Below are 24,889 nucleotides of genomic sequence, written 5' to 3' on the forward strand. Positions count from 1 at the left end.
GCCTGGCAATGTTATTTATGTGGTCTCACACTCAACCCTAACAATAATTTATGCACATTTAATAACAATTCTCATAATATAGTAACTGGGAATTCCGACAATTTCTCCTTTTCACATTCTAAACAAACCACTGAGTCTGATTACAGTAACACTACAATCATCCGGGTGACATTTGTTAATTCAACAGGATTGAAACTTTGTATCTCCTGGCTTACATGTCTTAATATTTTTTGATGTGCAGCATGCAGAGTATATAGTACATAAACAATGTATTCTTGCTGCCAAAAGTTTATTCTTGAAATAATCATTTGCATGGATGGCTTTGATTTATCGATATGTTGGTAACTTTTTAAAACAGTGCAGTAAAATACAGAATGTCTTAATCCTTTATTGACCTCCATTTGCTAATGCCTACATTTGGTTTTTGAATCTTCCTCGCCCATCATTTTTCCATTGATTGTTTTTAATTTTGACCTTTTGTAATATAGTTATGTTTAATTAATAAATAAACTTTCTAAATACAACAACTTACTAAGAATATATTAGTATTTGCATCAAACAAAGGAAATAGGAATTATTACTAGTCAGTACAACTATCCATATTCATCCACCGTTTTCTTTAGAACAGATTCTTTATACAGTTTCAGGTTGGGGGGAGGGGGGGCGTGCGGGAAGAAGGTCCGTGCCCAGCATTGACTATAACTCACTTGTTTGTATTTAAAAACATCATCAGATATTGAATGCTAATAATAATAATCTTTCACGTAGAGTGCTATGATAATGAACTTCACCAAACTTTTACCGCTCTTCCCAACTCATGCTAGCACGGAGCAGCCGTATCCCTCGACCAAGCATGAGTCAGGGATGCAGCCGCGATACGAGCCGTGACAGCAGTCGAGATACAAGTCCTGTTAGGGGCTTTGCTCCACTTGGTAAGTACCAAGAGGCATAAGAATCATTGTGCCTTGCTTGCCCATTCACCTATTTAGGGTACTGTCAGGAGATTATACTTTTGCGAGCTTATTATTTTCTTCACGTCTGCCCCTTTTCCTAGTTCCCTTGCATGCTGCTCTTTCTGCAAACCCAATAGCAGTGCTGCTTCTGAAGAAGAGGCTCAACCTGAAATGTCACCCATTCCTTCTCTCCAGAGATGCTGCCTGCCCCGCTGAGTTACTCCAGCTTTTTGCATCTGCTTCTGTACAGTATTCCAGAACATTTGGAGTAGTTTGCTGCATAGTTAAGTGCTTGAATTCTATCCATAGTCTCCAATAATTTTAATCTATGATTAATGTTTTTGCAATACTAAACCTTTGGAAGTAGAATTCTTATTTTAATTTAATTTGCTAGAATTTAATTAATCATTGTGTGAGATGGCGCTAACAATAGTTGTTGAATCATCCTATATTATACATTGGAAAGGGTGAAAATTATTATTTATTTTCACTTGCATATTAGTGCAGAAAAGTCATTTGTGGCATTGGTATAGATCATTTCACCACCCTTCAGGGTTGTGTTCGGAAATTGGGAAGTTAAAACAAATCTGACTGGTGATCAACTTCCAACGGTTGGTGAAAATTTTAGTTTTTTTAACGTAATCAAATTCTGGTAACATTTAAGAGATTAAAATAATCAAAATTGATGATTTTTGCATCACTACAGATCAAGGCAGATATAAAACAACATTTCAATGTAGATTTATAGTGTTTCTCGTGGATTTGTGTCATTTTATGTTTCATGAGGTAAGATTTTGGATTTCTTTAGTGTGTAGTCAAACATGGTTGATCCAAACATTGGCTATGTTCCATGTAATTATGCATTTTGAATTTTAGGATCAAGTAAGGAGGAAATGTAAAATGATGGGTTGAAAGAAACTAAATTAAACTCCATTCAACATTTAAGAAATTAAACACTATTAACTTAATTTCCTTGCAACTTCTAAACATGTAGACGAGAGGACTAAAATTACTAGCTAGTTTGGTTAGAGATACAGCGCGGAAACAGGCCCTTTCGGCCCACTGGGTACAATCCGACCAGCGATCCCCGCACATTAACACTATCCTATACCCACTAGGGACAATTTTCACATTTACCAAACCAATTTACCTACATACCTGTATGTCTTTGGAGTGTGGGAGGAAACCGAAGATCTCTGGTAAAACCCACGCAGGTCATGGGGAGAATGTACAAGCTCCGTAGAGACAGCACCCGTAGTCAGGATCGAACCCGGGTCTCCGGCGCTGCATTCGCTGTAAAGCAGCGACTATTTAGCAGGTTAGGCAGCATTTGCGGAAAGAGAGTTAACATTCCAGATTGAAGATCTTTTTATCAAAACTGAGAAAGAAAAAACAATGCGGTCATAATTATATTGTTGCTGCTTCCAGCACTAGTACAGAACTCAAAGAATGTCATTACTAGTAATACACTGTTCTCAAATCAAACATCACTTTCTTCAACATGGCATGGCTCAAGATACATCTTGTGACTTCTATTGGATATTTAGAAGAGTTTTGCTTTGGTCCCAGGCAGGGCTGCTCCCCTCAACTCTTCCTCATAGAACATCAATGCTGTTTCCTTCACTCATAAAGAAATGAAATGTCACTACTTTGCTACAACTTTCTATCCTCGGGTAGGGGGGATCAGAACTTGTACACCATATTCCAAATACACCTCACCAGTACTCTGTGGTCTTGGAACAAGAAACCTATGTGTTTATTATTGTCCTCTTGCAGTGAAGCCCCGTGTACCATTTACTTTGTATACCTGCATGTTAATTATCATTGATTGTTGTACAAGAATACAACAGCAGGTCTCAGCCTAAAAGCACATCTTCAGATTGTAGCGGGGAATGAATGTTAGCAAACTGGTTGCTGATGTCGACATCAACAAGGGCATGAGTGTCATTTAATTTTATTAACCTGAGAGTGGGAAGCAAATTTGTGGAGTACTTGCCATTTACTTGGGCTGTGTTCTCCAATCCAAAAGGGTAGATGATGTGACCCATTATAAACCCCTTTGAAAACTGGTGTTTGGAGCCATGATCATGATGGAGAGAGTTGTCAGGTTGAGCTTTTACTGAGGTCCCCATACATTTTCTAGATTCTGCTTGAGTTTCTCAGGAGTGGAGAGATCTGTCAACCACTGGCAAGACATCGCAAAATTGTTGTAATGCAGGTACAGGTAACTTCTACCTTGAGATGGGTTAGCTTCATGCTCTGAGCAAAGTCTTTTCAGGTGATAAAACTCGTAAATGAGATGAACATCCCATTACATAGTAAATAAACAAAATTTTATGAGCTTTTCTGCCAGTTTAAATTATAAGTAGAGAAAACAAACCTGAGATTACTGTGATATACTAATTTCTTCAGCATACACTTGATCCATATCCCTCCACAACCTGCATATTCATGTGCGTATCTAAACGCCTCTTAAATGCCACTGTTATAATCTGCTTCCACCACCACATCTGGCAAAATGTTCTAAGCATCTATCACCACTCTCTGTGTAAACACAAACTTGTCCTGCACATCTTTAAACTTTCCCACTCTCACCTTTGAAGATGTACCGTCTAGTATTTGACATTTCCAACCCGGGGAATAAAGGTTCTGATTGTCCACCCTATCAATGCCCCTCATAATTTTATATACTCTTCCCTCAATCTTTGATGCTCCAGAGAAAACAGTCCAAGTTTGTCCATCCTCTCCTTATAGCTGATGCCTTCACATCAGGCAACATGTTGGCAAACATCTTCTGCATTCTCTCCAAAGCCTCCACAACCTTCCGGTTATGAGGTAACCAGAACTGCACACAATCCTCCAATACGGCAGGATTTGTATTTAAGTACGTATGTATGTGATGCAGTTCTCACATACTGCATCACAGTATGGTACTCTGGCTGCACCGCAGAGAACAGGAAAGCTCTCCAACGCGTCATTAAGACTGCTGAGAGGATCACTGGCACCCAGCTCCCCAGACTGGAGGACATCTACCGGACCCGCTGCATCCGGAGGGTCAAGGGCATCATTAGAGACAGCACACACCCTGGACACTGCCTCTTCACCCCCCTGCCCTCAGGAAGACGATACAGGACACTGAGCGCCCGCACGACAAGACTAAAAAACAGCTTCTACCATAGAGCTGTGACACTACTGAACTCTATCCCCCTCCCACACTGATTTCCCCCCCCCCCCCTCTCTCTCACACACCCGCCCATACTCCTATATGTTTATAGTCTAATTTTTTAATAGTTCTTTTTTAAACGTATTTTTATACTCATATTCCTGTGCAGCTGGAGGACTGCTCCAACAAAATGTCGTTGTCTTGTACAATGACAAAGATTATTATTATTATTATTATTAATTGTGTCTTTTATTTTTTACGTTTATTTGAGATGCACACGTAGACCTTGTGAATAATTCTGTTTGGGCGTCACAAATGTAAATGTTTAGTTGTTTCCTTTCACATTTGTTACGATTGCTGTTCTTTTACAAAGAAGGGTACTAAAAATGTCTGGCTCTAAATCAGTTGGCCCTGATGACATGTATGTTTTTCAGTTACTACATGAGAGTTTGTCGCCTGTAAATGGGATTGATTTTTTGTTTTGTTTAAATGCCTGAACTGAGTTTGAATTGTATGTATGGACTTATGTTCCTCGATTTGGGATTTGGTTATGACTTTTGAGGTTAGAGCATTGTTTGCACTTTATTCTACTTCTGTGCTTGTGTTTCCCACTTGAACATGTCAGTTATTCAGCTTCATTGCACCTTAGCCGAAATGTGCTGAAGACATTTTAACCTCATTTCATTCAAGTGTATGTTGCATTTGAAGCATGCGAGACTTTCTGCTTGAGATATACATTTCCCTCCATAATGTTTGGGACAAAGACCCATCATTTATTTATTTGCCTCTTTGCTCCACAAGTTGAGATTCGTAATGGAAAAAAAATCACATGTGGTTAAAGTGCACATTGTCAGATTTTATACATTTTGGTTTCACCATGTAGAAATTACAGCAGTGTTTATACATAGTCCCCCCCATTTCAGGGCACCATAATGTTTGGGACACATGGCTTCACAGGTGTTTGTAATTGCTCAGGTGTGTTTAATTGCCTCCTTAATGCAGGTAATAGAGAGCTCTTGGCACCCAGTCTTTCCATCACCTTAGGAAACTTTTATTGCTGTTCATCAACATGAGGACCAAAGTTGTGCCAATGAAAGTCAAAGAAGCCATTATGAGATTGAGACACAAGAATAAAACTGTCAGAAACATCAGCCAAACCTTAGGCTTACCAAAATCAGCTGTTTGGAACATCATTAAGAAGAAAGAGCACTGGTGAGCTTACTAATCACAAAGGGACTGGAAGATCTCCACAGCTGATGACAGAAGAATTCTCTCGATAATAAAGAAAAATCCCCAAACACGTGTCCGACAGATCAAAAACACTCTTCAGGAGTCAGGTGTGGATTTGTCAATGACCACTGTCCATAGAAGACTTCATGAACAGAAATACAGAGGCTGCATTTGAAGATGGAAACCAATGGTTAGCCGCATAAATAGGATGGCCAGGTTACTGTTTGCCAGGAAGTACTTAAAAGAGCAACCACAGTTCTGGAAAAAGGTCTTGTGGACAGATGAGACGCAGATTAATTTATATCAGTGATGGCAAGAGCAAAGTATGGAGGAGATAGGAACTGCCAAAGATCCAAAGCATACCACCTCATGTGTGAAACACAGTGGTGGGGGTGTTATGGCCTGGGCAAGTATGGCTGTTGAAGGTACTGTCACTTATCTTCATTAATGATACAACTGCTGATGGCAGTAGCATAATGAATTCTGAAATGTATAGACATCCTATCTGCTCAAATTCAAATAAAGGCCTCAAAACTCATTGGCCGGCAGTTCATTTTACAGCAAGACAATGATCCCAAACAAACTGCTAAAGCAACAAAGGAGTTTTTCAAAGCTTAAAAAATGGTCAATTCTTGAGTGGCCAAATAAATCACCGATCTGAACCCAATGGAGCATGCCTTTTATATGCTGAAGAGAAAACTGAACGGGATTAGCCCCCAAAACAAGCATAGGCTAAAGATGGCTGCAATGCAGGCCTGACAGAGCATCACCAGAGAAAACACCCAGCAACTGGTGGTATTCATGAATTGCAGACTTCAAGCAGTCATTGAATGCAAAGAATATGCAACAAAATACTAAACTACTTTCATTTACATGACATTGCTGTGTGCCAAACATACTGGTGACCTGAAATGGGGGGACTAATATTAACACTACTATAATTTCTACATGGTGAAACTAAAATGTATAATAATGGCCTTCATTAAAATCTGACAATGTGCACTTTAGCCACATGTGATTTTTTTTCTATTACAAATCCCAAGTTGTGGAATACAGAGGCAAATACATAAATGATAGATCTTTGTCCCAAACATCATGGAGGGCACTGTATTTGTAATCAAGCAATTAATTTCCTGACAGCATGGTTCGCCCTGCACATTTGTTAAATATACTTAGCCTGAAAGTTGAGCATTTATTTGAGATCCATTTAACATTTTTCTCTATTAAAAGCAACAACGTGAGCAGCAGACATGCCTACAGCACCTTGGTTGTTTTTTTTAACAAGGAAACAGGGCTGAATTCTTTTGAACTCAATGCCAAATAAGATGGGCACCAGTAGATATGTGGAAAATTTGTTAACTCCAGGGCGTTGCCCTTCATTTGCTTCCAGCCTCACGTCGACACTCGAGGTCCACCAGCGCACTCTCCACTGCTGATTCTCTTGGCCACCCAGGTGAACAAGTGCTATTTGCATGCTTGTTCTAATTTTCCCTTTTTTTTAATGTACATTGGTCATTGGGTTTTTCTAACTGCAGCTAATTTTCTTTTGAAGATTATCATTTTTAGTTGCACACCTTCTCACAAGCAATCATAATTGTCATATTTATTAGAGTACAAGGACTTTTGGTGAAATGTGATCTCATTCATGCACATAACAGGAATACATTATTAAAAATAAATCTCTGGTATTTCAATACTTCAGATGATGTGCAAACTGAAATAAGTTCTTGAACTCTATGGGAAAAGGTAACAATTATGGTTGCCCAGCACAACACTTCAGTTGAGTTTTTATTTTGTCATTGTGTGCAAAGTCATCATTTTTTTTCGGTTACACCATTAATGTCTGGTGAATTGTGTCATTGCTAATTGTATTCTGTGTTTGCATTACTAATTTATGTTCTCATTTTGTATTGTACTGACTTTAATATTGTCCTGAATTGGATTGACTCTTTAATTTACAGGCAAGTAAGTACCAATTGTTGATATCTAATCGTATGTCAGACCACTGGATTATAAAGGGATCCATTTAATTTAAAGTGGTGAGAGGTGGCGAGCAAAGCATCTGCTATAGATAAATCCTGTTTATCTGATTTGCCAAAGATAAAACAAAATTGTTAGCAGTCATGATGTGCATAGTAGTAAAACTTGTCCAGGACCAAATGCAAGTGTGGCTGACTTTGGTCATTGTGAAATTAATGATAATTTGTTCATGAATGTTTAGTATGTAAAAGGATTATCCAGTTCACTTGTATTCATTGAAGTTCATGGGGAGATTGCCGCAATGATAGTGGGCGCAGGGGCAGTGGCTTTGCAGGCATGTGTTGTTCCTCCACCACCTTCTGTTAAGCCCATTTTCTACCTCACTGCCTGGAAATTGCAGAACAGAAGTTGGAGATGCACTGGAGGTCAGATGTCGGCCTCTATTTTTCCAAAATACACCTTATTGCAATGTTTTTCTTTGCAGCCCTCCTTAAACAGAAGCACAGCATTATCCACCCTCTGGTCTTGTGACACTTCACCTGTGTCGAAAGATGGTTTATATATCTCAGTCAGGATTCCCACAATTTCTTCTCTAGCTTCCCACAATGTCCTTGGACATATCTGATCAGGCCTGGGAGATTTATCTACCTTTATGCGTCTTAGGGCGTTACGCATAGTTTTGACTGTAATACCGACTGTATACAAGACTTCCCCATTAACTTTCTCCAAGTTCACTAGTCGTCTTGTTTTTCTCCATGGTAAAAACTGAGGTGAAATGTTTGTTGTCAACCTCGCCCATCTCCTGCAGCTCCATACATCGATGACCAATTTGGTTTCTGAGGGGCCCTGTGCTCTCTCGTTACCCTTTCCCCTGACATATATGCTACAGTCCAAGGCAGGAACTGCTCCCCTCAACTCTTTTTTGCCAGTATACCAATGCTGATTCCTGCACTCATAAAACAACATGATAAAATATATTTGGATTACTTTATAATCCATTTCAATTGCTTTTACGTTTCTTGAATATCAAAAAGATTTGAAATAGTGAAGGATGCCTTTGATAGCAGTGAGCTGTCAAGATGTTGCCTCAAGTTCTGATGCCATTCATTGTTTGCTTTATTCCATGAAAAGAAGGTTCCCTTTACATGATGTTACAGCAGGTAAATGCAGCTAATAGATCAAGCTGCTTAATGTTGGCAAAATCCAGTCTGACGTCTTGTCGAAATCAGGATTGTCATTGCTGTATACCAAAGTAGAAATTTAATTTGTATCATTGTTTAACCTGCAATTAGTTTCAGGCAATATTTGGTCATTATAAAGTCCTGTTTGTCACTAATGTACTGTTTTTCCTAACTAGCTCAATTCGTCAATTTAGTGATCAAATTGTCATTGAACAACTTCAGAGTTGCATTTGACCTCATCAATTGGCAAAAAACGAGATTAAAATTGGGTGGCTACATTAATGTACCTAACTCAAATAACACCAGTAGATACACCAAAGCAATAGGTTGAATACCTACCTAACATGTCTAATTTCATCAATAGAAAGTTAGGCACTGTATAATCAGTTAACCAGTATACTGGTGTGATTTTTATTTTAAATAGGGAATTTATTATTTTTTTAGTTCTATTAAACATACATTTTATATTTGTGCACAATTGTTCAAGAGGCATCAGTTGGTGTATCAGTTATATAGCCTCTGTTTTCTGGATAAACAATGGCTTAATCCAACTTTCTTGAAGCTGAAATCATTTTATTAATTGTATTTATTTGTGAATAGGAGTTTTTGTTGATATAATTAAAAGTAAAATATTGATTATGCAGATGTATCAATGATAATGGTGATTTTAACATTTCTAGTGCTTTGAATAGCTTGGGCATGGGCTTTTAAAAGGGCACCTTTTCAAGGTGATGGGAGAAAGATTTAATAGGAACCCGAGGGGTAATGTTTTTACACAAAAGGTCGTAGGCACATGGAATGAGCTGCCGAAGGAGGTAGTTGAGGCTCATGTTTAAGAGACAGGTACGTGGGTAGGATAGATTTATAGGGTTATGGGCTAAGTGCGGGCAGGTAGGACGTGTATGGAAGGGCATGTTCGTTGGCGTGGGCAAGGTAGGCTGTTTCCACGCTGTATGATTCTGACTCTACAGCATAAAGTTAAAATGAGTTACTCAGCTTGAAACAATAATGGCATGGTATGTATATATTAAAAAATATATTTTTACTTAAAGAGTAACTTCATGTAAATCAAAGTTTGGTCACAAGAAGCAAGTTTCGCCATTCTAGTTCCATGTGGATGTAGTTGTGTAAATATAGTTAAGACGATTGATATGTAATTGAATATGTATACTAACAAAAGTAAACTATTTTGCATACTGGAAATCTGATAAAAGTGGAATGTGTTGGAAATGCCCAGCAGATTAGTGTGTAACAAGAGAAGAGGGATTCATTTTATTTGAATTACCGTTATTTATAGCCCTATGTGCACAATGATTATTCAAAACAAAATAATTTTCTCCTCCTCTTCAAACTTTAACTTTCATTCCAAGGAAAGGGTTGCTGGCCTGTTAGTTGCATTTTATATGGTACAATATTAAATGTATGAAGAAAAGGGTTTCTTACTGCTTTTTGTTGGCATAAACAGGTGCCATTCGAATTAACAGACTTTCTAAAGTGTTTATATTAACTTCATATTTTTATCTGTCATAGATCGATATGGGCTTGGACAGGCTGGGCGGTTACCTGCCACTGCAATGAGAGTACTGAATACAAGCACAGAAGTGGAAGCTGCAGTTGCAGATGCCTTGGTAATAACTCTTTTCAATAGTGGGCTACAAGTTAAAATGAATATAAAGTCAGGAGAATTGTGCATATGACAAGCAGTTATAAAAATGTTCCACCTTGGTGCTTAGCTTTATTACCCATCATTCCAATATATTTACATAAGGTTATTGTGTCATGCTGTTTGTCATTTGTACAGGGGTTGCTGTAACTCTGCTTATTTTACAATTTTGAATATTGTGCATGTTGATGAACACAACCTCCTATTTCAGTTAATTATTAACTTCCATGTGGATATACCACCTACAGAAAGCCCAAAGTTGCCACCATTGCGATTTACCTTAATATCAGAAATGCTGGCATCCCACATTCAATGGCTTGTTGGTGATCAGACCCTTTGCCTCAACTCTACATTCCTGACCAATTCTCTTGATTACTGAATCATAATCTAAAAACCTATTTCAATATTGAATATAATGATTTAAATCTGCAACTCTGAATGGAAAATTCTAAAGATCCTCAACCCTCTCAGAGTAAATTGCTCCTCATCTTGGTTTTAAATGGCCATTCTATTAACATAAGATTATGCCCCCCACTCCTAGATCTCCACCAGGCCTTAGTATCTACCCATTGGTCCCTTCAGAATCAGAATTTCAATGAAAATATAGGCTCATTATAGGCAGTCTCCTCCTAAAACATTCCATCCCTACAAAAGAATCAATCTATTGCATTGCAAAAGAAGAAATTATATTATGTTATATTAACTTTAACCAATCCTATCCATGCTGATATGTTGGTCTTAACCTCTGAGAACTGATTATGCGTAGTTACCATTAACGTGGCAATTTATCATCAAAACCTTTGCATTGATATGTTAAAAACACTTTCACCAAACTGTTGACTGCCTAATCATCCAGTTACTCCATTGGGATTTCTTTAGCAATGGTTTCCAGTAATTGTCTCATGTAAAAATGGAGTAAACCATTTGGCACAAACCCACACTATATTTCATCTAGATTGTGGCTGATCATTTTCCCGAATACCATTTTCTTGCATTCCCTATTTATTTTAATATCCAAATATCTATTGATCTCTATTTTAATAAACCCACTAACTGATCAGCAGAACCATCTAAATTCCAAAGATTCATTGTGAAATAAAAATTATTTTCCTCTCAATCCTAAATGGCCTATCTGAGATGGTGATTGCTGGTTTTAAACTCTTCAGGCAGACAAGCCTCGAAGGAATTTTGACTGCCTCGATAAGATGTCCTATTCTCAAAATGGTAGAAAATACAGGCCTGGTCTACTCAATGTCTTCTCATATAGCAAATCAGTCCAGTGAATCCTTAATCTCCCTTACTGGCAAGTATATCTTTTGGGTCAGAAGACCAAAACTGTATGCGATATTCCAGTGTGACCTCAACAAGGCCTTGTATATCTACAGTAACAAATAATATTACGTTAGCTGGCCAAAGTTTCTTACTTTTGTTCTTTTTCCTTTTTTGATTAGTGGTTTTATATTGATTGTTTTCTAATCCACTGGGATACTTCCTGTAGTGACAGTTTTTTAGAACGTCTCAAGGATTTAGTCCTCGATAGTCACTTCAATTGATGACTGTGGATCAGAAGGTAATCTATATGCACCCACGAGCTCTCCACAGGACATTCAATGCCGTCAAAAGATAAATCTTCCAAAAACAGTCTCTTGATTAATAATTTCTTTATTGTAGTAGTGCAAACAGTAGGATATTTCATAAAAGCTTTTTCTTGTATAAGTACATTTCAATCATACTCGTGGTCATGCTCGTGCATGATCAAAAACGATGTCTCTTCTATCTTCTTCGAACTAAATTAAACTAAACTCCTTCGGAGACTGCGCCAGAATCCCAGCCGCAAACACGCCTCGGATAAAGTATAAATCCCACCCACATAATTACAGGCAGATAAAATTTAAAGGTAACTGGTTATGGTTATAACATACTGAGTTAAGCTAAATGGCTACTACACTTCCAGTATCAAGGAATGTTTTAGTTTAGTTTATTATTGTCACGTTTGTTTGCATGCTATCCAGTCATGAAAAAACTACACATTAGTACAATTAAGCCGTTCACAGATAAAGAATAAGGGGTACAACATTGAGTGCAAGATAAAGTCTGATTAATGATAGTTCAAAGGTCTCCAATGAGGTAGATGGGAGGTCAGGGCTACACTCTAGCTGACGAGGGCTGTTCAATTGCCTGATAACAGCTGGGAAGAAACTATCCCTGAATCTGGAGGTATGCATTTTTGAGCTTCGGTACCTTTTGCCTGATGGGAGAGAGAGAGGAGGAGAAGGGGGAGAAATGGACGACACGTCCTTTGGAATTGCAGAAAGCAATGTTTTCATCATTTCTGCACCCACTTCTTTTGGAACCGTCGGGTGTAGACCATCAGATCCATTGCATGGGGCAATGTTTAATCCAGTCAGTTGTTTGGCTCTCTTTCGCTAATTTTGCATACTGTTTTGAGTTTCTCACTGTTATTCATCCTTTGCTTACCTCTGTTTAATATATTTTAGTTTCATCTATTGTTAATCCCTGCCATCTCCTTATTTTTCTGTTGTTCTTTTCCCTGTCCCAGTTTCTTAACAGAAACTTTTTCTTTTCCTTTAATTTATTTGCCAGACTTTTTATAATCCGTTTCATACTTTCTACTACTTTACTCTTTTTTGCCAAATCTTTGTTAGTTACAAAAATTCTTCCAATCCTGAAGCCTATCTACTATTGTTCTTTGCAACTGGCTAACTCTTGATTTGCTGAGCAAATTTTTGTAAATTATTACCTCCTTTATTTTTCCTTTGTTTTTCAGCAAAAAAAGTTTATTTCTATGGGTTGCATATTCTTGTAATTTAGAAAAATCTTTTCCTGCACGAGATATCCATTGGATGTCAATAAAAAGCAAATTCCTATTATTTGAAGGCAATAGTTATCTTTCTGATTTACCAACTAATTAATGGCATGCGGGAGACTTTAATTTCCTGTTTTGTGCACTTTATCGTTGCTTTCCCCACTTTGGCACTCTTGTCTTGCTCTCTATTTCTATCCCTTTTCTCGTTCTCCTCCCCTTGCTTAGCTTCTCTTCCTTCCATATTGTAATGGTATCTCCAGGACAGTGAGGACACCCTAGGTATATAATAAACTGCTGGTAAATTGCTTTCCCTCCCCCTTTCCTGTAAACAATACTGCTATCAAATGATTTCTAATGTTATTCACTAATTTTAAGTCACATTTGTACATTTGTATGGAATGTCATTATTTGCTCAGGCAAGTGACTTAAGAATAAATTCTGCCAACAACCAATGTTGGCCATTTCTTACAATACTTATGTTTTACATTGACATGGTATCTGTGTTTTGGTATTCCCCTCTACCAACATTTTTAACTTCTGTGATCTTAAAATTAATTCTGAAAATAAGTATCTCAATCATCTCTTTAAATGTCTTGTCGTTTTTGTGTTTAGTTTGCTTTAATGAATTCATCAGCTTTCTGCTGTATAATGATTCAATAATTCTGCTTTTGACATGATTTTTTCTACTTTCTTCCCTGAAAATTGTTTTGCTGCAATCAGCTGTTAGGAGACACCAGGAATAAGGTAGTGGTGCTTTTAAACCTGTTTTCTTCATTAGTCATTCTGTTATTCTTTTGTTGTTTTGATCCTTGTTCCAGGGTGTTTGAATACATACAGTAACAAATCTGAGGTGAATTGTGGTCACAATTGTGGATGTCTGATTTTTTGGCTGTACAAATTGGCTTGCTACCATACGAGGGAACACCAGCCTCAGTGGAGGGGTATTCAGGAACTTTATGTGGATATGCAATGACGGTTGTTGTAGTTCAAAGATGAATAGATCCGTAATAATTAGTGATTTAAAAAAGTGGGGATTAGAATGAATGATCTTTTATTTTCCACCTCTGGGGGTCTTTTTAGTTAGAATGAGACAAATGGGATAGTCTTATTTGGTTCTTGAGGCCTAATTAGGCATTAGATTGGCTGATCTCAATTCTGTTCTGGTGAAATAAAATAAACCCAGAAAATTCTTCAAGTGTGCATGAACCAAGTCTGTTAGAACAGATGTGAATGTGTCTAATGTTGACTACTTCTGCAAAAGTTATTTGAATTGGAGCCACACCTGAATTGTCACCTGTTTCCTTCACAATCATCTGTTATATATTTTCTATTTCTGATTAAATTATACAGCATATATTCTGGTCACACCAATACTTCCATCCATCAAGAAAAAAAAGAAATTTTAAAACAAGAAATGAAACTCCACACTTATTTTCATCTCTCAGGATCTGTTGTTCTGTGTATTACAAAATGCTTTTGATTATTCTTAATAACAAATGATGTTCACCAATACATTGAATTACTTCTGTGCACAAGAAAGAAAGGAAGGGTAGACAAAAATGCTGGAGAAACTCAGAGGGTGAGGTAGCATCTATGGAGCGAAGGAAATAGGCAATGTTTCGTGTCGAGACCCTTCTTCGGACTGATGTGGGGGTGGTGGGAAGAAGAAAGGAAGAGGCGGAGACAGCAATGGTTAAGTTAGTGACCAAGAAGTCAGCAGTGGCATTATTTTTGTGGGAAGAACATAACGATAGAATAGTGAGAACATTTTAAATATCATAATCTTTTTTTTTCATGAATTCAATGAACTTGAAAATTTTTAAGTCTTCAAGCAATTGGAAAGTAAATAGTAAATTGATCTTTAATTTGGAGCAATTGCAATGAAAAGTTAAGACTTGCTGATATCATGCAAGACTTCAATGAGATCATATCAGGAAAACTGGAAGAGACACAAAAAGCTGGAGTAACTCAGTGGGGCAGGCAGCATCTCTGGAGAGAAGGAATGGGTGACGTTTCGGGTCGAGACCTTTTTCAGACGACCCTTCTTCCCATTCCTTCTTTCCGGAGATGTTGCCTGTCCCGCTGAGTTATTCCAGCTTTTTGTCTATCTACAGTTTAAACCAGCATCTGCAGTTCCTTCCTACATATCAGGAAAACTGGGTGCAGCTTGGTGTCCATACCCAAAGGAGTATATCCTTGCCTTATTTTTGACGTAATATCGATTCACAGATTCATACTTGGAGTGAGGGTTATTCAGTGAGATGGCTGAAGATTCCAGAGTTAGGTGCCGTGGTCTCGGAGTGGTCAGTCCTTGAGAGTTGTTGAGAAATGTCTTCCCTGAAAAGACTGGAGACCTTGGAATCTTCCCTGAAAAGACTACAAACCTTGGACTAAACCCTTCCCTTGAAAGAGACTGTATGTTCAGCCATTGATTACATTTAAGATTTAAATTAAATTTCACTGAATTGTTTGTCTGATTTTTGAGGACAGTCCCCCTGATCCACTGAATGATAAGGATGTTTAGAACAACAAAAAACTGTCTTTTAGGTTTTATCACAATATAATATTCAAGGGGTATGGTGAGCTTTAATCGAATTTCACTTACCTCTCTCAGAGGTCTCGCAGTTTTAGGATTTATGCTTCATTAGGTTAGTTGATGTGAATCATTATAGGCAGGATTAAAGCCTTTTAAGTTGTTCTTTCTGTGAACTATGCAAATTACGGCGAGGGGTAATTCAGTATTTTTGCAATTTAAAAAAACGGGCGAATATGAACAAAGTAAAGGAGTCTAGAATGAAGATGCTTAGATACGAGATTGTGCACAAGAGAATTAGAATAAAGATGCAAACCTACCTGCCATTTTTGTGGACCAGCCCACAGTCCCAACCCCAGCCCATTATTCTTGAATGCTAATTCTATTGAATTATTGGCATTTCCAAACAATCGAATACTGGATTTTCAGATTTTCAGTACACAGATTTGCACGGTGTTGACCTTCACTTGCAGGATTAGTAGATTGAAGTAGAAATTGTTTGCATTCAAAATTAGATGTGGTCGGTTGTCGAAAGGATAAGGTAAAATAGATAAATGTGATAATAACTAATTGCTCACATTGAGGTCAAAACTAACAGATTAGTTGAGTTTTTTTATGATGTGACCTAGCATTTCCTTATTATAGTTTATATGCTTAATTTTTCATTCCACAAATTCATGATACATGAGCAGAAAGGACAGTGATTATGACAAGGATCCTATTGAACCATTATCCCAACTATATTTTTTACTTTCTTTCCAAAGATTCTCTGACTACTCATAAAAAATGTTATGATCAAACATCAGGAATATTTTTGTATATTAAACTTCCATCTGGATTAGAATATATTTTGTTGAAGCAATGACTTTAACCACCACCCCTCCCCCTTAAGTAAATGATCTGAAAACAGATCTTCATTCCCTTTCACACAATCCTCAATTTTTTCCTTCATGTTAAATAACCAAGTTTAAAATTTATGCTCAGAGGACAAAGCAAAAAGTTAGCTGCAAATTGTTGGACTGGTATCTATATCATGTAATTCCACAAGATAAGTTTGATTGGGAAAGTGTTACGTGAAAATTCTGTTCACATGTTGGGTGTTGTCATTGGCAGGTTAGAATAATCCTAATAAAACTTGAATCATTTGTATGAAGTTTTGCTGAGCTTAGTCCATATTTAACAAGTTAAATGGAACGATAAGCAACATGCATGTGCAATGGGTATAAATCTGGTGTATGAAATTAAAACACCCTTTGTTTTCATGTTTAGAAAAAACCTATCAGGAGGCGATACGAGCCATATGGTATATACTCTGATGATGATGCCAACAGCGATGCTTCTAGCGCTTGTTCAGAACGATCTTATGGCTCCAGAAATGGAGGTATTCCACACTACATGCGTCAAACAGAAGATGTGGCCGAGGTCTTGAATCACTGTGCCAGCTCAAATTGGTCTGAAAGGAAAGAAGGACTTGTAGGCCTTCAAAATCTATTAAAAAGTCAGAGAACCTTAAGGTAAGATGGCAAAATTGCAGGATCTATCTTTTCAGGAGTTTGCCAAATTCTATTAAATTGTGATTCATGTTTGTAATAAGTTAACATTTCATGAAAAAGTCTTTTTTTTTTTTAAAGGTGGAAGAATGAATTGATGCAGCAATGTTAATATATATTTGGGTTTTCAAATTGACAATATTATTAATGTTAACTAATTTAAAATGGATTAACATTATTAGAATACTGCATATTCTGTCAAAGGTTGAAGTGCTATTATTTAGATCTGTCTGGAATGGAGTTAAAACAAGACTTGCTAATGTGCATATACATCTTCAGTCAAAAACTCTTAAGTAGTGGCATGGTAAATTGGTAAACTTGTGCCATTTTGGTATTTTAGTTTAGAAATACAGCGCATAAACAGGCCCTTTCGGCCCAGCGGGTCCACGCCGACCAGCGATCCCCGCACATTAACACTGTCCTATACCCACTAGGGACAATTGTTTTTACATTTACCAAGCCAATTAACCTACATACCTGTTAATCTTTGGAGTGTGGGAGGAAACCGAAGATTTCGGAGAAAACCTACGCATGTCACGGGGAGAACGTACAAACTCCATACAGACAGCACCTGGAGTCAGGATCGAACCCGGGTCTCCTGCGCTGCATTCGCTGTATGGCAGCAACTCTACCGCTGTGCCACCGTGTCGCCCTATGAATATTGATATTGTCACATGAACCAAGATACGGTTAAAAATATAATTTGCGTGCTATCTACTCAAATCATACAATGCACGAGTACAATCAAGCCGTCATACAAGTACAACATGTAGTGCAAGAGAAAAAAAATCAAAATATAGTGTTACAACATTACAGTTACAGAGAAAGTACAGATTTTTTTTTAAGTAAGACGTGCAATGAGGTAGGTTGGATAATTTGGAAGGCACCCTAGTTTATTTTGACCATTCAATTGACCATAACAGAATGGGGAAGGTCTGAAGAAGGGTCTCTACCCGAAACATCACCCAATCCTTCTCTCCAGAAATGCTGCCTGTCCCACTGAGTTACTCCAGCAGTTTGTCTCAGTGGGGAAGAGGTTCTTACGTGAATCTGGTGGTATGTGTTTCTAAGCTTGTATATCTTCTGCCTGAAGGGAAAAAGGAGAAAAGGAATGGTGGGGGTAAAATAGTCCTTGATTTTGTTGATTGCTTTTTGCTTTCAGCATGGTGTAGAAAAATTCAATTGGTGGGGGGGAAGAAGGTTAGGGGAGGCTGGTTTGCCTGATGGGCAAGGCTGCGCACATTACTTTCTGCGTTTACTTACGGTCTTGGGCGGAGCTATTGTCAAACCAAGCTGTGATACATCCCAATGGTATTCTTTGTACGGTGCATCTGTTGAAGTTGGTCAGAGTCGTGGAGGCCCGCTGAATTTTGTTAATCTTCTCAGGAAGGAGAGATGTTGGTGTGCTTTCTTGGCCATGACTTCAATGTGGTTGATCCAGGATAAATTGAAGCTCCCTACCATCTCCACTTCAACACCATTGATGCTGACTGGCTCGTGTACACCACTTCATTGCCTGAAGTTGATAATTAGCTTGTTCGACGCTTGTTGTCGTGACATCATGTAACTAAGCGCTCTAAATGCTTCCTGTATTCCATTAGGAATGCATACTTTTCAAACTCTGGTCATTAAGGATCTGTAATCCACCGGGTGGCACTGAGATGGTAGCCTCGCCAGCAGCCTGTGTGTTATTTCGTTTTTTATTTTTTTTTAGTTTGAAATCTTTTTATTTGAATTTCACATCAATTTGCATACATACAATGATAACAGACAGTGACACTCAAGGCATAATTGTGCAACAGTATGTAAGCGGCCCTCAAAGCCCTTACCCGTACCCACCTTCAACCGACCCGAATCAGGTCGGAACCAAACGGGGACAAACAACACTCACATACGTACACATCCACACAAATACGTAGAGATAAACAAAACAAAATGTACTGGGAACAAGAGAAGAAAAAAAAAAGAAGAAAAAATCACTAATAACAGTAAATAAGTAGGTAATTAAATAAATAAGTGTGGGGAGGGGGGGGGGGCTAAGGGGGGAGCAGCTGCAGTAAAGCAGGACAGTGATGGAAAGCACTCAGTCCTCTTCCGAATCCGGGGACAAGTTAAGAGAGTTAACAAGTTCCAGGAAAGGGTTCCATGTGTCTATTAGGAATGCATACTTTTCGAACTCTGGTCATTAAGGATCTGTAATCCACCGGGTGGCACTGAGATGGTAGCCTCGCCAGCAGCCTGTGTGTTATTTCGACTTTTTTTGTTATTTTTAATGTGTCTAAAATGTATGTTTTAATGTTTCTCGGTATGCTTTACGTGGGGTGGGGAGAAATAGGGGGAAACGGTTTTCAGTCACTTACCTCGACGGGATGTGATCTTTCTCGGCCCCCCCCCCCCATTGCGGCCTAACAACTGGTTTGGTGAGGCCTTTCCTGGAGACCAGCGCGTTGCTTCAAGCCACAAGCACGGTGCGGACTTACCATCGCGGAGCGGGCGATCTTTTGCCGAGGATCGCTGTGGAAGTGTTCCGATCGCGGGGCCTGTGGACTTTAACACCATGAAGCCGCGGTTTCCGGTAAGAAGAGGCTGACTCAGGAGCCCCTTGCCGATGAGTGTTCCTATCTACCCAACGCTGGAGCTTCCATCATTCCGACGAGAGGGCTTGAACAGCGGACCGTCGGCAACGGCCCCGTTCAAAGGCGCCGACCACGACGGGTGAACAAAGGAGGAAGATGACTGAATTTTATTACCTTCCATTACAGTGAGGAATGTTGATTCCACTGTGGAGGATGTTTATGTTAGATCTATTGTGTATTGCGTTCTTTTTACTTGTATGACTGTATGGCAACTCAGATATCACTGTACCTTAATTGGTACATGTGACAATAAAGGTGAACTTGAAGGTCTTTTATTTAAAAAACAATGTTAAAAAATCGCATTGGCAGAAATATTGATCTACGTATTCATTTACTTTACAGCCGTGTTGAATTGAAGCGTTTGTGGGAAATCTTCACTCGTATGTTTGCAGATCCTCATAGCAAGGTAACCTCTTTAAAAAAAACAGTATTTGCGAGCCATCTCTTGCATGTATATGTAAACAGCTTTGTGCTTTGTGTGATTGCATGTCACTTTAAAAGCTATTTGTTTTCATGGTTTACGTCACAAATTTAAAAGTGGAAGATTGTTTTCGGAATGTTTTTATCTCTTAAGCAATGAGCTTTAATAAATGTCACTGCATTAGATTTGTCGTTAGATTAGTTTTTTTTTTTAAATAATCAGTTTGAATATTTCCAGAGCTTTAACGTTGAAAATGTTCATGCAATAAAAACAATTTGCAACACTCAAGAACAGACCTTTTAAAAAGCAGATTTTACATTTGTCCAAAACTTCATAAATATATTTAATTTAAATCCAAGTCCAAAATTGTGACACTTTTCACATAGTATTTATTGCACATTAGTGCAGGTAATGTAAATTTTAGGAAAAATCCAAATGCAAATTTTTGTGTATATTTTGGAAAATTAATCTGCAATAAATAAAACCCAGATTTTAATGTGCTGTATTTTGGCCAGGAGTACCTGTTGAATGTAAAAAGTAATTTGCCATTTGTCCGACCCTACCTATAAAAAAGCTTTTTTTTCGATTATGAAGTGATTGATGTATTTCAGTAACCTTTGCAGAGCACTGTGACTTTGAAATCTACTCCATTAATCAATGGTTTGTTTTCTTGCATGTCCTGTCCTTTGTTGGAACTCAACAGAGAGTAAGTGTTGTTTTTACTGTTCACTACCGCTAACAAATATAACAAAGTCTTTGAAAGTAAGCTCTGAGTTTCAGTGTTATTTTTTAATTCAGTTATTTTTTTTAAATAGACAATTTCAGGAAGGTTATCATCTATCTTTAAATGTTTGTTCACTGAAAATCTGGTAATTTTAGGTGTAAGCAGTTCTTTTAAATTTAAATTACAGTTTAATTATAGAGTTGATGTGCTGGTCTTAATGCAATGTGAACCCTGATTTAGTAGTTTTAGAACTTTTATTTCTATGAAAGAAGTAAGGTAAATTTCACAAGGATGAGTCAGATTAATATACAGTGCCCTCCATTTGGGACAAAGACCCATCATTTGTTTATTTTCCTCTGTACTCCACAATTTGAGATTCGTAATAGAAAAAAATCACATATGGTTAAAGTGCACATTGTCAGATTTTATTAAAGGGTATTTGTATACATTTTGGTTACACCATGTAGAAATTACAGCTATGTTTATACATGGTCCCCTCATTTCAGGGCACCACAATGTTTGGGACACATGGCTTCACAGGTGTTTGTAATTGCTCAGGTGTGTTTAATTGCCTCCTTAATGCAGGTAGAAGAGAGCTCTCAGCACCTAGTCTTTCCTCCAGTCTTTCCATCACCTTTGGAAGCTTTTCTTAAAGTTGTGCCAATGAAAGTCAAAGAAGCCATTATGAGACTGAGAAACAAGAATAAAACTGTTAGAGACATGTCAAACCTTAGGCTTGCCAAAATCAATTGTTTGGAACATGGGCGGAAATCCTGAGGGGGGAGGGGGAAGGGGACACGCGTCCCCTCCATGTTTTGAGTGGTGGGGGACAATCCCCCCCCCCCCCGACCCCATTTTTTGTAATCATGATTTTGAAATTCGGTGAGAAAAACTATTAAAAATCTCCGCTTTCTGCGAGACAGTAGGGGTGGGACTGATGATCAAGGGCGCCGATTGGACGAGAGAGACGTTGGTCAGTGGGGGGGGGGCGGGGCGGGACAGGATTCAGCGCAGTGATTGGAGAAGGGAGGTGTCGGTCAGGCGGAAGTAGGGGGATGGGACAGGATAGAGCGCGGTGATTGGAGGAGGAGGAGGAAGACGTCCTGGTGGAGCAAAGATCATAGAGCGGAACTTGAATCGGTCCTTTCATCGTCCGGCACGGCTTAAAATCGGCTGCGGGATCTTCCACCGCCCCGCGGTCAAATTGCTGCATCGAAGCTCTCGATGTTGAAGCCCACGCCGGACGATGGACGATCCCGCAGCTGATTTTAAGCAGTGCCGGGCGATGAAAGGCCCCGCGAACGGGCCGATTGAAGCCCCACGATTCGGGGTGGACAAAGCTGCTGTTGCTCGAGTTCGGAGTCGGTCACCAACCAGGTCAGTTGCCGATGTTAACGTCCACAGGGCCCCACGGCCGAAGCCTCGCACACGCGTGTGTGTGCACATGCGACACCAAAAATTGTGTCCCCTCCCCCATGTTTTGATAGCGATTTCCGCCCCTGGTTTGGAACATCATTAAGAAGAAAGAGAGCACTGGTGAGCTTACTAATCGTAAAGGGACTGGCAGGCCAAGGAAGACCTCCAGAGCTGATGACAGAAGAATTCTCTCTATAATAAAGAAAAATACCCAAACACATGTCCGACAGATCAGAAACACTCTTCAGGAATCAGGTGTGGATTTGTCAATGACCAATGTCTGCAGAAGACTTCATGAACAGAAATACAGAGGTTACACTGCAAGATGCTAAGCACTGGTTAGCTGCAAAAAAATAGGATGGCCAGGTTACAGTTTGCCAAGAAGCACTTAAAAGAGCAACCGCAGTTCTGGAAAAAGGTCTTGTGGACAGATGAGACGAAGATTAACTTACTTCAGAGTGATGGCAAGAGCAAAGTATGGAAGAGAGAAGGAACTGCCCAAGATCCAAAGCATACCACCTCTTCTCTCACGGTGGTGGGGGTGTTATGGCCTAGGCATTTATGGCTGCTGAAGGTACTGGCTCACTTATCTTCATTAATGATACAACTGCTGATGGTGGCATAATGAATTCTGAAGTGTATGGACACATCCTATCTGCTCATGTTCAAACAAATGCCTGAAACCCCATTGGCCGGCGGTTCACTCCACAGCAAGACAATGATCCCAAACATACTGGCAAAGTAACAAAGAGTTTTTCAAAGCTAAAAAATGGTCACTTATTGAATGGTCAAGTCAATCACCTGATCTGAACCCAATGCCTTTTCAAAGCTGAAGAGAAAACTGAAGGGGACTAGCCCCCAAAACAAGCATAAGCTAAAGATGACTGCAATAAAGGCCTGGCAGAGCATCACCAAAGAAGACACCCAGCAACTGGTGATGTCCATGAATCGCAGACTTCAAGCAGTCATTGCATGCAAAGGATATGCAGCAAAATACTAAACATGACCACTTTCATTTACATGACATTGCTGTGTCACTAACATTTTGGTGCCCTGAAATGGGAGGAACTATGTATAAACACTGCTGTAATTTCTACATGGTGAAACCAAAATGTATAAAAATGGTCTTTATTAAAATCTGACAATGTGCACTTTAACCACGTGTGATTTTTTTCTATTACTAATCTCTAATTGTGGAGTACAGAGGCAAATAACAAATGATGGGTCTTTGTCCCAAACATTTGGAGGGCACTGTACATTCTTGTTATATGTTTGGTAAAACAAAGAACATGAGCTTCCTCATCTCCTTGGTTAATTACTTTTTGCTGCATTCAAGAATAGAAATGAAAAGGACAATACAAGAAGCAAAGACAGCATAAATTAATAGAGTGGAGTTTATATAGAAATTGGGGATGAGACTAATTATACAGCAAGAAGATGATCCCTGTATTAAGGCAGAGGGCATTGCTTGAGTATATAATGCACATTTTGGGTTGGACCTTGCTGAGGAAAAGTACAATCCCAAAATCTAAGCATTAGAGATGATAAATGGGGTGAAAATCAGTCAGGAGAAGATACTAGGAAGGCATGAAGGAAGATCAGTACCTAGAAACATGTTGTTATGACTATCACTGAGACTTGGTTGTGGGAGAGACAGGACCGGCAGCTCACTATGATGTTTCAGACATGATTGTTATGATAGTTTTGTTTATTGTTTAGATTAGTTTGATTTAGTTTAATTAGGATTAAATAAGAGGGAGGCAAAACGATGGAGTAGTTGCATTTCTTATCAGGGAGAATGTTATTGTTGCACTCTGAGAGGACACACTCTTGGTTTCTGTTAAGGTAACTCCTCCTCGGTTTCAATTCTTAATTATATAAAAAATGGAAGGAAACGCCCTGTTTCTCTACACATTTTCATTGTGGCATCAGACTGTTTCATGAGTCTACACTGTTCTATTCCGCTCATCAGCAATTAACATAATATATTTAATTCTAGGTATTCAGCATGTTTTTGGAGACTCTGGTAGATTTCATCATAATCCATAAAGAAGATCTACAGGACTGGCTGTTTGTGCTCCTGACTCAGCTTTTAAAGAAAATGGGGGCTGATTTGTTAGGTTCTGTGCAGGCAAAGGTTCAGAAGGCACTAGATGTCACAAGGTAAGAGCAGGCAATCTTTAGCAGTTTCTTTCTTTTTATTATAGTAGATTGAAAATGTACCTTATTAACATGCTTATTTACTGGGGGGTTTTTAAGGATCTAATTTGATAGCTGTCTAAGTTATTTTATACTTTTTGAATGGAGTATTTTTCTTAAGGTAGAACATATTGGTGCTTTGAGGTGTGGTATGGCCACATTTGGAGTATTGTGTGCAGTCTGGTCACCTACCTATAGAAAGGATGTCATTAAGTTAGAAAGGGTGCACAGTTTAAGAATAAGTGGTAGGCCATTTCGAACGGAGATGAGGAAAAACCTTTTCACCCAGAGAGTTGTGAATCTGTGGAATTCTTTGCCTCAGAAGGCAGTGGAGGCCAATTCTCTGAATGCTTTCAAGAGATAGTTAGATAGAGCTCTTAAAGATAGCGAAGTCAAGGGATAGGGGGAGAAGG

The 24,889-nt window shown here is 38.7% G+C and overlaps 1 protein-coding gene across 1 annotated transcript in view; it reads left to right on the plus strand.

Annotated features, from left to right (window-relative positions):
* The window catches only part of clasp1 (cytoplasmic linker associated protein 1), a 193,340-nt gene that overhangs the window by 125,217 nt on the left and 43,234 nt on the right, over positions 1 to 24,889 (plus strand). Inside the window, 7 exon segments of the mRNA XM_033024813.1 lie at positions 825 to 932; positions 6,737 to 6,799; positions 10,038 to 10,135; positions 13,718 to 13,741; positions 16,800 to 17,044; positions 20,059 to 20,122; positions 24,277 to 24,440. Coding sequence (XP_032880704.1) covers positions 825 to 932; positions 6,737 to 6,799; positions 10,038 to 10,135; positions 13,718 to 13,741; positions 16,800 to 17,044; positions 20,059 to 20,122; positions 24,277 to 24,440 — 766 coding nt within the window.

This window comes from Amblyraja radiata, chromosome 7 (assembly GCF_010909765.2).
Source record: "Amblyraja radiata isolate CabotCenter1 chromosome 7, sAmbRad1.1.pri, whole genome shotgun sequence".
NCBI lineage: Eukaryota > Metazoa > Chordata > Chondrichthyes > Rajiformes > Rajidae > Amblyraja > Amblyraja radiata.